The following is a 16,001-nucleotide window of genomic DNA, read 5'->3' on the forward strand; positions in this document are numbered from 1 at the left end:
CCACACTGTCCTGACAACCAACCCCACACTGTCCTGACAACCAACCCCTCACTGTCCTGACAACCAACCCCACACTGCCCTGACAACCCCACACTGTCCTGACAACCAACCCCACACTGTCCTGACAACCAACCCCACACTGTCCTGACAACCAACCCCACACTGTCCTGACAACCAACCCCACACACCAACCCCGGGATGGGGTTGCTTGTCACAAGTGGACAGTGTTTGATGGCTTACAACTCCATGTTGGAATAAAATATGAGGAGAAAAAGGGTCCCCATTTCAACTCAAGACCTTGATATTTCTCTTAATATTGAAAATTCTCCTGTAAGATACTGATGCTGAGAAAAACACCAGAGTGAAACATGTGTCAACCGACCCATCTCCTCAATTCTTCTTCTGTGCTAATATTCTTATAAGTCCAGGAAAATGTTTTATTGTTTTATTCTCACAAGACAGGCGAGACGGCGGTGGGCCGCTTCAGCCCATAAAAGGCCAACAAGGCCTCACACAGGTGCCTGTACCTGAGGCCGTACAGGTAGGGAGCCAGGGCCTTGGGGAGCACCAGGAGGATGTTACACACCACCAGGGACACCCACAGGTTGGCACGCAGGTCCAGGGCATCAAGGTGGCAGTAGAGCAGTAGCTTGATGAGAAGCACCAACATGGGCAGGAAGGACAGGATGAGGTGGAGGTAGTGGATGAGGAATGTGCCTTTGGCCCGGGACGAGCGTTCACCTCTCCACACGCCAGACATGCGGGTGCGACAGTACAGAACGACATAGCCAGAGAAGACCAGGAGCAGAATGAGGAGGACGCCTGTGACTGCAAGCAGCATGGACACCTGAGAATTACAATGTCATGTAATGAGACAGAAGCCAGTAGTATGCAAAAACACATACCGGTTTCACTTTACAATACATAAAGTACATCTTATACCAAAATAATAACTACACTACAGTCCCTGGTTCGTATCCAGGCTGTATCACATCCGGCCGTGATTGGGAGACTTAGTTAAATAAAGGTTAAATAAATAAAATATAATGTATATATTTTTTATGTAATATACATAAACCTTCTCACTCATGAATATAATTATTGTTTAGGTTTACACCAGAGGCAGACAACCCTGTTCCTATAGTGCTGCAGGTACTGCATGATTTTGTTCCAACTTCGCACCACACCAACTGAGCTAATTGATCAGTAATTGCCTAAATTCAACAGTTCGGTTAAAAAACATGAAGCACTGCAGGACCAGGGTTACCTACCCTTGGTTTACACAGTAATCTCCATTGCGATTGCTTGGTTATTTGATTGACTGAGAGCCACCTGCATGGGAGTGGACTGGCTGACGGTGAGGACCAGCAGGAGGGGCAGGGAGCAAATGTGTAGGGAACAGGGTCCAGGGTCCAGGGTCCAGGGAACAGGGTCCAGGGTCCAGGGTCCAGGGTCCAGGGTCCAGGGAACAGGGTCCAGGGTCCAGGGAACAGGGTCCAGGGAACAGGGTCCAGGGAACAGGGTCCAGGGAACATCCAGAACAGGGTCAGGGAACCCAGATACCAGCAAGCACCCTCCTCGTTGGTAAGAAAATAGACACAGCCCAGACACACACACGCACTCCTCACACACACACACACACACACACACACACACACACACACACACACACACACACACACACACACACACACACACACACACACACACACACACACACACACACACACACACACACACACACACAGAGACAGAGGGGGGGAGAGGGGGGAGGGAGAGAGAGAGAGCGAGAGCGAGAGCGAGAGGGAGAGGAGGGAGAGAGAGAGGGGGTGAGAGCGAGAGGGGGAGAGAGAAAGAGAGGGGGAGAGAGAAAGAGAGGGGAAAGAGAGGGGGAGAGAGTTGGGAGAGAGAGAGGGGGTGAGAGAGGGGGAGAGAGTTGGGAGAGAGAGGGGAGAGAGAGGGGAGAGAAAGGGGGACAGAGGGGAGAGAGAGAGAGAGAGAGGGGAGAGAGAGGGGAGAGAGAGAGGGGGAGGGAGAGAGAGAGAGGAGAGAGAGAGAGAGGGGGGAGGGAGAGGGGGAGAGGGGGGGGAGAGGGGGAGAGGTAGAGGAGAGGGAGAGAGAGAGAGAGACACAAAATGAGGTGGAAACTGAGCTGTACTTCCTAACCTCCTGCCAAATGTATGACAATATTAGAGACTCATATTTCCCTCAGACTACACAGACCCCAAAAGAATGTGAAAATATTGATATACTCCCATATCTACTGGGTGAAATACCAGTGTGCCACCACAGCAGCAAGGTTTGTGATGCGCTGCCACCAGAAAAAGGCAACGAGTGAAAAACGAAATCCATTGTAAATATTTATGTTGATTTATTTTCCTTTAAAAAAAAGAAAACTTTAGTTGCACATCGTTACCACACTGTATATAGACATAATATGACACTTGAAATGTCTATTCTTGTGTGAGCGTAATATTTACTGTTCACTTTTTGTTTATTTCACTTTTGTTTATCCATTTCACTTGCTTTGGCACAGCAGCAAGATTTGTGACCTGTTTCCACATGAAAAGGGCAACTGGTGAAGAAGTGGAGGAAAGATGGAAGATAAATAACAGTTTCTCTAAACTCCATCCATTATTACATCATATAGTGAAGTCATAAGAAGTACTGATAAAACTCTCCCAGCCCGTGTTCCCATTACCTGGAGACGGGCCACAGGGCATAGTATCGAAGTGGAGCCATCACAGCCAGTGAGGTGTCCAGCACCATGGCCTTGGTACTGAAGATCCCAGCGCAGTACAGCAACCCCAGCAGGAAGAGGATGGTGGAGCACGCCCACTCTGACATCAGTACGCCCGTGGCATTCAGACAGGCACTCACCATGTACAGCGACACGAACAGCATGTCGCTTAGCAACGCATTGGCTAGGAGGAGGTAGCGGGTCTCCTGGCGCATCCAGGGGCTAGGAGGAGGAGGGGAGGATGAGGAGGTGAGGATGAGGAGGGGGGGGGGGGGGGGGGTGGATGAGGTGGGGGGAGAGGAGGAGAGAGGAGGTGGGGGGATGAGGAGGAGGTGGGGGGGGAGAGGAGGAGGAAGGGAGGAGGTGGCAGAGGGGAAGAGGAGGTGGGGGGAGGTGGGGTGGGGGGTGAGGAGGAGGAGGGGAAGAGGTGAATGATGAATGCTACATATGCCTAATTCCAAATCAACTTTACCCTAACCCAGGGGTTTCAAATCCATGGTGTCTGCAGGTTTTTGTTTTTTCTTTTCAATTAAGATCCAGACAACCATGTGAGGCGAGTTCCTTACTAATTAGTGACCTTAATTCACCAGTCAAGTACAAGGCAGGAACGAAAACCCTGCAAACACTCGGCCCACCGTGGAATGAGGTTGACACGTACCCTATCCCTTATGTGCTTAATTAGATCTGAAAGCATTGGTCAAAACAGTAGCATTACCACACCTATCTATCAGGTCTACACACCACCACACCTATCTAACAGGTCTACACACCACCACACCTATCTAACAGGTCTACACACCACCACACCTATCTAACAGGTCTACACACCACCACACCTATATAACAGGTCTACACACCACCACACCTATATAACAGGTCTACACACCACCACACCTATCTAACAGGTCTACACACCACCACACCTATCTAACAGGTCTACACACCACCACACCTATCTAACAGGTCTACACACCACCACACCTATCTAACAGGTCTACACACCACCACACCTATCTAACAGGTCTACACACCATCACACTCATGCACCCGATCTAAGGGACAATTTTGGATTTGGGGTGACTCACCTGGTCAGGATTCGGGTGAGGATGACAGGAATCACCAGAGAAACCGCCAGGAAGCCCAGGATGGGGCAAACATGCATGGCCCTGGATTGGCGCGGAGGCAGGAAGACGTGCCACTCGCGGGTGAACAGCTCCACCTGTCTCTGGAAGGAGTTGGTTGTCGTGTTTGTCGTGTCTGAGGTGTTGCCGCTGGTCTCAGAGGAGATTCTGCTAAGTCTCTCAGCGTGGCCAGAGCTGTTGTACCAGGTCCCAAAGGCACAGAGGAGAGACAGGACCACTTGGTTCTCTTCAGCGGCCATCTCTACAGAGCCAACGTGCCGTCTCCCTCTTCTTTGCCCAGTGTCCGCCATCCCCGACCGACTGTGTCAACAATGAGTTTGAGGAGATAGTGTTTTTCTTTTCTATCAGGCCATTAGAGGTGATGCCACTGAGTGTGAAGTCTTCCATTAGGCAAATCCACAGATCCGTTTGATATTGGTCTCCTTGGACACCCAGATAAGGGCAAACAAGTCTTTAGAGGCAAATGGACAGAAATGCTACTTTGCCATAATATTACGGTCATAAAACCCCAGCTGTTAGGTGCTTATGTAGCTTGTTGACATCATATAATGTGTGACGATCGTGTTGGTTGCATTTGGGTTATGTAGAATTGATTCAACCCCAACTACATCTCAATGTTCAGTGCATGAAACAGTCCCAGCTGCTTTAAGAGTATATGGGAAAGCAACAATAACAAGAACATTCTCAAAGTAGACACCCGACAAAACCAGCCATTTTAAAGTCTCCACATAAAGAGAGGAATATGGTATGCGGAAATAAGAGGCGCTGAACCTGCCAATGACCTTTCAGTATTTGGGGAGATATTAGGACAGACATCCCAGAACAATCACAAACATATAAAACAAACATCATGGCCCCAAGACATGCTAATCTCTCTCCATTAAAAATAACAGGGGAGGTTTGCATTTTATTTAGGGGGATATGATATTTGTGCTTCTGTAACATTTTAACTCATCATTATTCAGGATTCATTCAGGATTATCCGTAACCATGGTAGCATCCACATGAATGTAGAAGTGTTTATACTATATTCTTATTTATAATAAAAGTGACTCCAAAATGACACATTACATTATTTACCATTCATTTCTATTTGGGCACAAAATCATCTGAAACACAACCAAAACAAACAGCAAATGCATCCAACCAAAGTGTTGTCACAAGTTTGATGTAATAATTGCGTGTTGTGAATATGGGACCAAATACTCAACTTTGGACTACTTTAATACACATAAGTGAATTTGTCCCAATACTATTGGTCCCCTAAGGGGGGGGGGCTATGTATAAAAAGTGCTGTAATTTTAAACGGCTCACCCAGTATGGATGAAAATACTCCCAAATTAAAGTTGACAGTCTGCACTTTAACTTCAGAGTCATTATATTATTTCAAATCCAAAGTTCTGGAGTACAGAGACAAAACAACAACAAAATGTGTCACTGTCCCAATACTTTGAGCTCACTGTATCTGCATTGACACATGGAATAGCGAAGGGCTAGTGTTATCGGCTAAGACAGAGAAATAGCTTGGCAATAGTACCAATTAAATGAAAAAAGGTTAAAAAGTTAAGCAATTAATGTTGTTTTTCTCTTAAAAAGTGATGGTCTTTTCAAGGCAGCTTTGGGGTTGGAGAATGATTGTGAACATGGCAAACCGTGGGTCACAAGAGAACAATAGTGGACTTCGTTAAGTAAAAATATTTGTGGACCAATGCTTTAGGCTGGGCACTCTCACAAGAGTCTCTGTTAAACAAACCCTCAGCCCGCTCATTTCTCTTCATGGGGTTGTGAGAGTGTGTGGGTCTTTATTTCTAGGCCACAGTGACCTGACTAAGCCTCCTGTGTCGGTGCAGCACTGCCAGCAGAGTATCAGAGATATCCCTATACCACAGACCATACAGGTAGGGAGCACAGGCCCTGGGCAGTAGCATCAGCATACACATATTGACAGTGTTAATCCACACGCGGACATCCTGGCTGACCTCCTGGCGCTGATACAGAACCAGCTCCACAGTGAAGACCAGGCCCGGGCTGAAGTAGAGCAGGAGCAGAACCCCGTGGGCCAAGAGGGTGACCCGGGCTCGGGAGTAGCGACTCTGCCAGATGCCCTGGGTCTTGGTGACCCAGTAGAGACGGCCGTAACAATACAGGATGAGCAGGGTGCAGACAACGGCTCCCATGGTGAAGTAGATGTGAACGCCTACCATCATCTCGCTGCCCATCTTGCCTATGGAGATGAGAATGAGACACACCTCTGACCTCTGTGGGGCGTTGTCCTCCATCACCTCCATGACGATGACCAGGGAGAGGGGGTACATGGCGGCTAACAGCCAGACCCCGACTAGGATCTTTCGGGTACGGGCCGGGGGGAGCAGGTCGTGGTAGTGGAGGGGCCAACGTACCGCCACGTATGTATCCACCACCTTTAGTGTGACGGTCAGCACAGCGCAGCAATATGCCGCAGCGGTCACTGCCGAAACCAGCTCACAGAGTACCCTCAGCATGGCTACCCCCAAAGTATTACAGACTACAGTGACAAGGTTGAGGGAGAGGAAGAGCATGTCTGCGGCCAGGGTGTTGGCCAGGAGGAGGTAGCGGGTCTCCTGGCGCAGGGAACGGGAGAAGAGGATGCAGGCCAGGAGGATGGGGTTGGCCAGCAGGGTGGCCAGGGTGAGGAGGGAGGCAGGGATCAGGAAGAGCTCCAGGTGCCAGCGCTGCAGACTGTCATACCACTGGTGTGAACTGTTGGCCATGGCTGCCATGTTCTCTGATAGAACCATCTGGAACTGTGTGGTTAGATGCTGGGTCGTATTCATTACTGCACAGTGTAGCAAAACGTTTTCCAATGGAGAACGAAAAAAAGCGTTACTTAATGGACAAGATCAGGTCGTCCCTCTCTCTGTTTCAGTTCGTTCTCCTCCGTTTGGTGCCAAGTGAATACGGCCCTGGACAGGGCATCTGAAGTGAAGGTGGTCCTTTCTGTTTTTTCCTCTTGCCTGTGGATTAAAACAGACAGTATTGTAACTCTGTGGACAGGTTCCTAAAGATGGTCCTTTCTTTCTGTGGGAAATCAGATGGACTGAAACAATGGTAAAAACGTAATTTAACGTTAGAGATGGCCTAGCTTTTTACCAGTGATTTAGAAACTAATACATTTTATTATGAAGGGTATACAATTAATGTATCTAGATATCCGAAAGGTTGCTAGTTCGAATCCACCGAGCTGACAAGGTAAAAATCTGTCGTTCTGCCCCTGAACAAGCACTGTTCCTTGGCATTCATTGTAAATAAGAATTTGCTGTTAACTGACTTGCCTAGTTAAATAAAGGTTAAATCAAATACAAAAATATGCTTAATCTCATTATTTTCGGCTGTCTAGGAAAGCCTAGATGTTATATTACAGTAAAACAGAGAGATTTACATTTGACCCTCTATATGACTGTCAGCGTGGACCTTAATTAACAGACTGATTAAAACAAACAGTGGTGTTCATCTGAAGGAGTTTATCTCTGCATTATATGGACACAGGTACTGTGATGGAGAGGCTTCAGCAAACTAGTTTATTTGAAGTTATTAGATAAACATTCTTCAATATAGCAGATAGCTAATATTATTTCAATGGAAAGTCATCTGCACTCCCTCCCTCCCTCCCTCCCTCCCTCCCTCCCTCTCTCGCTCGCTGAGCGTAGATGTCATCTGTTTTGCAATTTACACAAGATATTTAAATGAGCGACAAGATTAATCTCGCATGAATTCAAATTCGAAACCACAGTGTCATAATCACAGCCATGTCTGTGAACTTTGGTGTCTAAATACACAGTTACTATGTTAATTAACAAGGTACGTTTCCACCACCGTTAGTGTGTCAGCACAGCAATACGCCATGACCTTCACTCCCGAAAGCAGCGCGCAGAGTACCATCAGCATGGCTACTCCCAAACACAGTCTCATTTAGGCTACATCATCCGTCCTCCCATCCAGCGCCTACCCTGTTTAGCTTCAGATAGATCAAGAGACATCCAGGGTGGTATGGCTGCTAAACATCCATTATTACTCAACTCATAGCTGACAGTCATAAAAATAATACATACATTTTGAATGATATAGCAATCTATTTAAAATAGCTGATCAGTTCATACCTTTCGATTGAGCATTATTTAGTGATAAATGATCTAACCATTAATATAAATGATGATTTTGACTTTGTCACATCAGACTTCGCGCTTTAGCATCTTAATCAAGGCAGTTTTAATCAATAAACGGTATCATTACAAAACAAATGTTGTGTATCATCTTTTCTCCCTTGTCTAGAACATGAACACAAAAAGTAAAAGCCAGTCATGTTTAGACACACCTACACCTATCAACAAGCATATCGATCAACCAAACCCAGTCAAGTTTACAGACACACACCTATCGACAAGCGTATCGATCAACCAAAGGCAACGTTTCATTAATGTAACCAGTTCCCGTCAACAATAAATAAAAGTCCCAAGTGATTTTCTTACCTAATTTTCAAAGTAATGGCTGGCATTCATCCATTAGTCTTAATGCTTCTATAAATCAATGATCCAGCGACTGACTGACTGCACCACTTGCCTTATCAGCCCTGATGCACTGTCTGTTGACTCATAGAACATAACACAGGGATGTATAAAGACAGGGCCACTTAGCTGTTTCACAGAGACACGGGCTGCGTCTCATTCCAGGAAACTATGTATCCTCCACTCCTGCCTTACTCCCCATCACAGATCTGAGAAACATGGTTGGTGTAAGTCAACAGTGCCACTTTCAGTTTCCACCATATTGCTTTCACCCATAAAACCCTATAAGGTTTAGCAAGGTCAAAGAGGGGAGGGGAAACAACTTTGTGGAAGGAAATGCAGCCATAGATCATCAGTGAATAGGATCACTCTCCCCCTCTCAACCAGACAGTTGGGACTAAACTAACAGTGTAGGTGTAAGCCATGCCAGTTCAGAGTGTTCTTATCCATTAGCCCTCCTGGTGTTGACATCATCTGATCTCATATCCGGATGGGACAGACTAATGACTAAGCCGCCATATGCTGCCTGGGGCCAGGCCAACCCTGACAGGGAACACTATGGTGCTGGGGCCAACCCTGACAGGGAACACTATGGTGCTGGGGCCAACCCTGACAGGGAACACTATGGTGCTGGGGCCAACCCTGACAGGGAACACTATGGTGCTGGGGCCAACCCTGACAGGGAACACTATGGTGCTGGGGCCAACCCTGACAGGGAACACTATGGTGCTGGGGCCAACCCTGACAGGGAACACTATGGTGCTGGGGCCAACCCTGACAGGGAACACTATGGTGCTGGGGCCAACCCTGACAGGGAACACTATGGTGCTGGGGCCAACCCTGACAGGGAACACTATGGTGCTGGGGCCAACCCTGACAGGGAACACTATGGTGCTGGGGCCAACCCTGACAGGGAATACGATGGTGCTGGGACCAACCCTGACAGGGAACACTATGGTGCTGGGGCCAACCCTGACAGGGAACACTATGGTGCTGGGGACACATCCTGACAGGGAACACTATGGTGCTGGGGCCAACCCTGACAGGGAACACTATGGTGCTGGGGACACATCCTGACAGGGAACACTATGGTGCTGGGGACACCTCCTGACAGGGAACACTATGGTACTGGGGCCAACCCTGACAGGGAACACTATGGTGCTGAGGCCAACCCTGACAGGGAACACTATGGTGCTGGGGACAACCCTGACAGGGAACACTATGGTACTGGGGCCAACCCTGACAGGGAACACTATGGTGCTGGGGACAACCCTGACAGGGAACACTATGGTGCTGGGGCCAACCCAACCCTGACAGGGAACACTATGGTGCTGGGGACACATCCTGACAGGGAACACTATGGTGCTGGGGACAACCCAACCCTGACAGGGAACACTATGGTGCTGGGGACACATCCTGACAGGGAACACTATGGTGCTGGGGACAACCCAACCCTGACAGGGAACACTATGGTGCTGGGGCCAACCCTGACAGGGAACACTATGGTGCTGGGGACAACCCTGACAGGGAACACTATGGTGCTGGGGACAACCCTGACAGGGAACACTATGGTGCTGGGAATACATCCTGACAGGGAACACTATGGTGCTGGGGACACATCCTGACAGGGAACACTATGGTGCTGGGAATACATCCTGACAGGGAACACTATGGTGCTGGGAATACATCCTGACAGGGAACACTATGGTGCTGGGGACACATCCTGACAGGGAACACTATGGTGCTGAGGCCAACCCAACCCTGACAGGGAACACTATGGTGCTGGGGACACATCCTGACAGGGAACACTATGGTGCTGGGTTCACATCCTGACAGGGAACACTATGGTGCTGGGACAAAACCTGACAGGGAACACTATGGTGCTGGGGCCAACCCTGACAGGGAACACTATGGTGCTGGGGCCAACCCTGACAGGGAATACTATGGTGCTGGGGCCAACACTGACAGGGAACACTATGGTGCTGGGGACAACCCTGACAGGGAACACTATGGTGCTGGGGACACATCCTGACAGGGAACACTATGGTGCTGGGGACACATCCTGACAGGGAACACTATGGTGCTGGGGACACATCCTGACAGGGAACACTATGGTGCTGGGGTCACATCCTGACAGGGAACACTATGGTGCTGGGGACACATCCTGACAGGGAACACTATGGTGCTAGGGCCAACCCTGACAGGGAACACTATGGTGCTGGGGCCAACCCTGACAGGGGACACTATGGTGCTGGGGACACATCCTGACAGGGAACACTATGGTGCTGGGTCCAACCCAACCCTGACAGGGAACACTATGGTGCTGGGGCCAACCCTGACAGGGAACACTATGGTGCTGGGGCCAACCCTGACAGGGGACACTATGGTGCTGGGGACACATCCTGACAGGGAACACTATGGTGCTGGGGACACATCCTGACAGGGAACACTATGGTGCTGGGGCCACATCCTGACAGGGAACACTATGGTGCTGGGTCCAACCCAACCCTGACAGGAAACACTATGGTGCTGGGACCAACCCTGACAGGGAATACGATGGTGCTGGGGCCAACCCTGACAGGGAACACTATGGTGCTGGGGCCAACCCTGACAGGGGACACTATGGTGCTGGGGCCAACCCTGACAGGGAACACTATGGTGCTGGGGACACATCCTGACAGGGAACACTATGGTGCTGGGGTCAGGCCAACCCTGACAGGGAACACTATGGTGCTGGGAACACATCCTGACAGGGAACACTATGGTGCTGGGGACACATCCTGACAGGGAATACGATGGTGCTGGGGCCAACTCTGACAGGGAACACTATGGTGCTGGGGCCAACCCTGACAGGGAACACTATTGTGCTGGGGACAGGCCAACCCTGACAGGGAACACTATGGTGCTGGGGACACATCCTGACAGGAAACACTATGGTGCTGGGGCCAACCCTGACAGGGAATACGATGGTGCTGGGGCCAACTCTGACAGGGAACACTATGGTGCTGGGGTCACATCCTGACAAGGAACACTATGGTGCTGGGGACAACCCAACCCTGACAGGGAACACTATGGTGCTGGGGTCACATCCTGACAAGGAACACTATGGTGCTGGGGACACATCCTGACAAGGAACACTATGGTGCTGGGGTCACATCCTGACAAGGAACACTATGGTGCTGGGGACACATCCTGACAAGGAACACTATGGTGCTGGGGACAACCCAACCCTGACAGGGAACATTTACATTTACATTTAAGTCATTTAGCAGACGCTCTTATCCAGAGCGACTTACAAATTGGTGCATTCACCTTATGACATCCAGTGGGACAGTCACTTAACAATAGTGCATCTAAAACTTAGGGTGCTGGGGTGAGAGGGATTACTTAACCTATCCTAGGTATTCCTTAAAGAGGTGGGGTTTCAGGTGTCTCCGGAAGGTGGTGATTGACTCCGCTGTCACTGGTGTGAGGGAGTTTGTTCCACCATTGGGGGCCAGGGACAGCGAACAGTTTTGACTGGGCTGACAGGGAACACTACTTCCTCAGTGGTAGGGAGGCGAGCAGGCCAGAGGTGGATGAACGACAGGCCACTTGTTTGGGTGTAGGGCCTGATCAGAGCCTGGAGGGAATACTGAGGTGCTGGGGACACAGCTCCGACAGGGAACACCATGGTCTTGGGCGGATGCGAACACTCAACTGGAAGCCAGTGGAGGGAACGGAGGTGCGGGGTGACGTGACAGGAAACACTGGTGAAGGTTGAACACCAGACAGGGAACACGGGTGCTGGGGATGAGTTGAAGGGGTTTAATGGCACAGGCAGGGAGCCCAGCCAACAGCGAGTTGCAGTAATCCAGACGGGAGATGACAAGTGCCTGGATTAGGACCTGCGCCGCTTCCTGTGTGAGGCAGGGTCGTACACTGGTGGATGTTGTAGAGCATGAACCTACAGGTGCGGGCCACCGCCTTGATGTTAGTTGAAACGATGGGTGTTGTCCAGGATCACGCCAAGGTTCTTGGCGCTCTGGGAGGAGGACACAATGGAGTTGTCGACCGTGATGGCAGGGATCATGGTCGGGGACAGTCCTTCCCGGGAGGAAGAGCAGCTCCAACTTGCCAGGTTCAGCTTGGGTGGTGATCCGTCATCCACACTGATATGTCTGCCAGACATGCAGAGATGCGATTCGCCACCTGGTCATCAGAAGGGGGCCAAAGGAGGGAAGATTAATTGTGTGTCGTCTGCATAGCAATGATAAGAGAGACCATGTGAGGTTATGACAGAGTCAAGTGACTTGGTGTATAGCGAGAATAGGAGAGGGGCCAAGAACAGAGCCCTGGGGACACCAGTGGTGAGAGGGAACACTGGTGAGGAGACAGATTCTCGCCACGCCACCTGGTAGGAGCGACCTGTCAGGTAACACTATGGGCTGGGGATGCCCAACCCGGAGAGGGTGGACAGGAGGATCTGATGGTTCACAGTATCGAAGGCAGCCATAGATCTAGAAGGATGAGAGCAGAGGAGAGAGAGTTAGCTTTAGCAGGTGCTGGGGACACATCCTGCGGGAACACTCCGGTGATGGGGACACATCTCAGTTGAATGACTAGTCTTGAAACCTGACTGATTTGGATCAAGAAGGTCATTCAGAGAGAATAGCGGGAGAGCTGGGGACACATCCTGACAGGCACTATGTTCAAGAGTTTTGGAGGAAAAGAAAGAAGGGATACTGGTCTGTAATTGGACATCAGGGAACACTATGGTGTAGGTTTTTGACAGAAACAACTCTGGTGCTGAAGACGGAAGGGACGGTGCTGGCCAACGGTCAGGGATGAGTTGATGAGCGAGGTGAGGTAAGGGAGAAGGTCTCCGGAAATGGTCTGGAGAAGAGAGGGAGGGATAGGGTCAAGCGGGCAGGTTGTTGGGCGGCCGGCCCTCACAAGGGAACACTTCATCTGGAGAGAGAGGGAGAACACTAGGTCAGAGCACAGGGTAGGGCAGTGTGAGTAGAACAAGCGGTGTCGTTTGACTTAGCAAACGAGGATCGGATGTCGTCGACCTTCACTATGGTGCTGGGGACAACCCTGACAGGGAACACTATGGTGCTGGGGCCAACCCTGACAGGGAACACTATGGTGCTGGGGCCAACCCTGACAGGGAATACGATGGTGCTGGGGCCAACCCTGACAGGGAACACTATGGTGCTGGGGCCAGGCCAACCCTGACAGGGAACACTATGGTGTTGGGGCCAACCCTGACAGGGAACACTATGGTGCTGGGGCCAACCCTGACAGGGAACACTATGGTGCTGGGGACACATCCTGACAGGGAACAATATGGTGCTGGGGACACATCCTGACAGGGAACACTATGGTGCTGGGGACACATCCTGACAGGGAACACTATGGTGCTGGGACAAAACCTGACAGGGAACACTATGGTGCTGGGGACAACCCTGACAGGGAACACTATGGTGCTGGGGCCAACCCTGACAGGGAATACTATGGTGCTGGGGCCAACCCTGACAGGGAACACTATGGTGCTGGGGACAACCCTGACAGGGAACACTATGGTGCTGGGGACACATCCTGACAGGGAACACTATGGTGCTGGGGACACATCCTGACAGGGAACACTATGGTGCTGGGGACACATCCTGACAGGGAACACTATGGTGCTGGGGACACATCCTGACAGGGAACACTATGGTGCTGGGGCCACATCCTGACAGGGAACACTATGGTGCTGGGGACACATCCTGACAGGGAACACTATGGTACTGGGGCCAACCCTGACAGGGAACACTATGGTGCTGGGGACAACCCTGACAGGGAACACTATGGTGCTGGGTCCAACCCAACCCTGACAGGGAACACTATGGTGCTGGGGCCAACCCAACCCTGACAGGGAACACTATGGTGCTGGGGACACATCCTGACAGGGAACACTATGGTGCTGGGGACAACCCAACCCTGACAGGGAACACTATGGTGCTGGGGCCAACCCAACCCTGACAGGGAACACTATGGTGCTAGGGCCAACCCTGACAGGGAACACTATGGTGCTGGGGCCAACCCTGACAGGGGACACTATGGTGCTGGGGACACATCCTGACAGGGAACACTATGGTGCTGGGGACAACCCAACCCTGACAGGGAACACTATGGTGCTGGGGCCAACCCTGACAGGGAACACTATGGTGCTGGGGCCAACCCTGACAGGGGACACTATGGTGCTGGGGACACATCCTGACAGGGAACACTATGGTGCTGGGGACAACCCAACCCTGACAGGGAACACTATGGTGCTAGGGCCAACCCTGACAGGGAACACTATGGTGCTGGGGCCAACCCTGACAGGGGACACTATGGTGCTGGGGACACATCCTGACAGGGAACACTATGGTGCTGGGTCCAACCCAACCCTGACAGGGAACACTATGGTGCTGGGGCCAACCCTGACAGGGAACACTATGGTGCTGGGGCCAACCCTGACAGGGAACACTATGGTGCTGGGGCCAACCCTGACAGGGAATACTATGGTGCTGGGGCCAACCCTGACAGGGAACACTATGGTGCTGGGGACAACCCTGACAGGGAACACTATGGTGCTGGGGACACATCCTGACAGGGAACACTATGGTGCTGGGGTCACATCCTGACAGGGAACACTATGGTGCTGGGGACACATCCTGACAGGGAACACTATGGTGCTGGGGACACATCCTGACAGGGAACACTATGGTGCTGGGGACACATCCTGACAGGGAACACTATGGTGCTGGGGACACATCCTGACAGGGAACACTATGGTGCTGGGGCCAACCCTGACAGGGAACACTATGGTGCTGGGGACAACCCTGACAGGGAACACTATGGTGCTGGGGCCAACCCAACCCTGACAGGGAACACTATGGTGCTGGGGCCAACCCTGACAGGGAACACTATGGTGCTGGGGCCAACCCTGACAGGGGACACTATGGTGCTGGGGCCAACCCTGACAGGGAACACTATGGTGCTGGGGACACATCCTGACAGGGAACACTATGGTGCTGGGGTCAGGCCAACCCTGACAGGGAACACTATGGTGCTGGGGACACATCCTGACAGGGAACACTATGGTGCTGGGGGCACATCCTGACAGGGAATACGATGGTGCTGGGCCAACTCTGACAGGGAACACTATGGTGCTGGGGCCAACCCTGACAGGGAACACTATTGTGCTGGGGACAGGCCAACCCTGACAGGGAACACTATGGTGCTGGGACAAAACCTGACAGGGAACACTATGGTGCTGGGGCCAACCCTGACAGGGAACACTATGGTGCTGGGACAAAACCTGACAGGGAACACTATGGTGCTGGGGCCAACCCTGACAGGGAACACTATGGTGCTGGGGCCAACCCTGACAGGGAACACTATGGTGCTGGGGCCAACCCTGACAGGGAACACTATGGTGCTGGGGCCAACCCAACCCTGACAGGGAACACTATGGTGCTGGGGACACATCCTGACAGGGAACACTATGGTGCTGGGGACACATCCTGACAGGGAACACTATGGTGCTGGGGCCAAGCCAACCCT

General features: G+C 51.2%; 3 protein-coding genes across 3 annotated transcripts; all 3 read right to left on the reverse strand.

Moving 5' to 3' along the window:
- Nucleotides 1-242: 242 nt before the first annotated feature.
- LOC124009438 lies at nt 243-2,352 on the reverse strand. The gene is made up of 3 exons (XM_046321251.1): nt 2,277-2,352; nt 1,333-1,577; nt 243-847 (listed from the first exon to the last, which is right to left on the reverse strand). Exons 1-3 carry the CDS (start codon nt 2,350-2,352, stop codon nt 452-454), a joined length of 717 nt encoding a protein of 238 aa, XP_046177207.1. The 3' UTR covers nt 243-451.
- LOC124009325 lies at nt 2,238-4,259 on the reverse strand. The gene is made up of 2 exons (XM_046320993.1): nt 3,826-4,259; nt 2,238-2,962 (listed from the first exon to the last, which is right to left on the reverse strand). Exons 1-2 carry the CDS (start codon nt 4,170-4,172, stop codon nt 2,698-2,700), a joined length of 612 nt encoding a protein of 203 aa, XP_046176949.1. The 5' UTR covers nt 4,173-4,259; the 3' UTR covers nt 2,238-2,697.
- Nucleotides 4,260-5,690: 1,431 nt separating this feature from the next.
- Nucleotides 5,691-6,695, reverse strand: LOC124009439 (probable G-protein coupled receptor 148). The gene has a single exon (XM_046321252.1). The coding sequence runs from the start codon at nt 6,693-6,695 to the stop codon at nt 5,691-5,693; it is 1,005 nt and encodes a 334-aa protein (XP_046177208.1).
- Nucleotides 6,696-16,001: the final 9,306 nt, after the last annotated feature.

This window comes from Oncorhynchus gorbuscha, linkage group LG22, assembly GCF_021184085.1.
Source record: "Oncorhynchus gorbuscha isolate QuinsamMale2020 ecotype Even-year linkage group LG22, OgorEven_v1.0, whole genome shotgun sequence".
NCBI lineage: Eukaryota > Metazoa > Chordata > Actinopteri > Salmoniformes > Salmonidae > Oncorhynchus > Oncorhynchus gorbuscha.

Excerpts from the sequence above, each read along its gene's own strand:
- LOC124009439 (XM_046321252.1), bottom strand. The coding sequence starts at position 6,695 with ATGAATACGACCCAGCATCTAACCACACAGTTCCAGATGGTTCTATCA.
- LOC124009325 (XM_046320993.1), bottom strand. The coding sequence starts at position 4,172 with ATGGCGGACACTGGGCAAAGAAGAGGGAGACGGCACGTTGGCTCTGTA. Across the intron at positions 2,963-3,825 it reads CTCACCCGAATCCTGACCAG|CCCCTGGATGCGCCAGGAGA; the intron begins GTGAGTCACCCC and ends TCCTCCTCCTAG.
- LOC124009438 (XM_046321251.1), bottom strand. The coding sequence starts at position 2,352 with ATGGATTTCGTTTTTCACTCGTTGCCTTTTTCTGGTGGCAGCGCATCA. Across the intron at positions 1,578-2,276 it reads GCTGCTGTGGTGGCACACTG|GAGGGTGCTTGCTGGTATCT; the intron begins GTATTTCACCCA and ends CTTACCAACGAG. Across the intron at positions 848-1,332 it reads GCCAGTCCACTCCCATGCAG|GTGTCCATGCTGCTTGCAGT; the intron begins GTGGCTCTCAGT and ends TGTAATTCTCAG.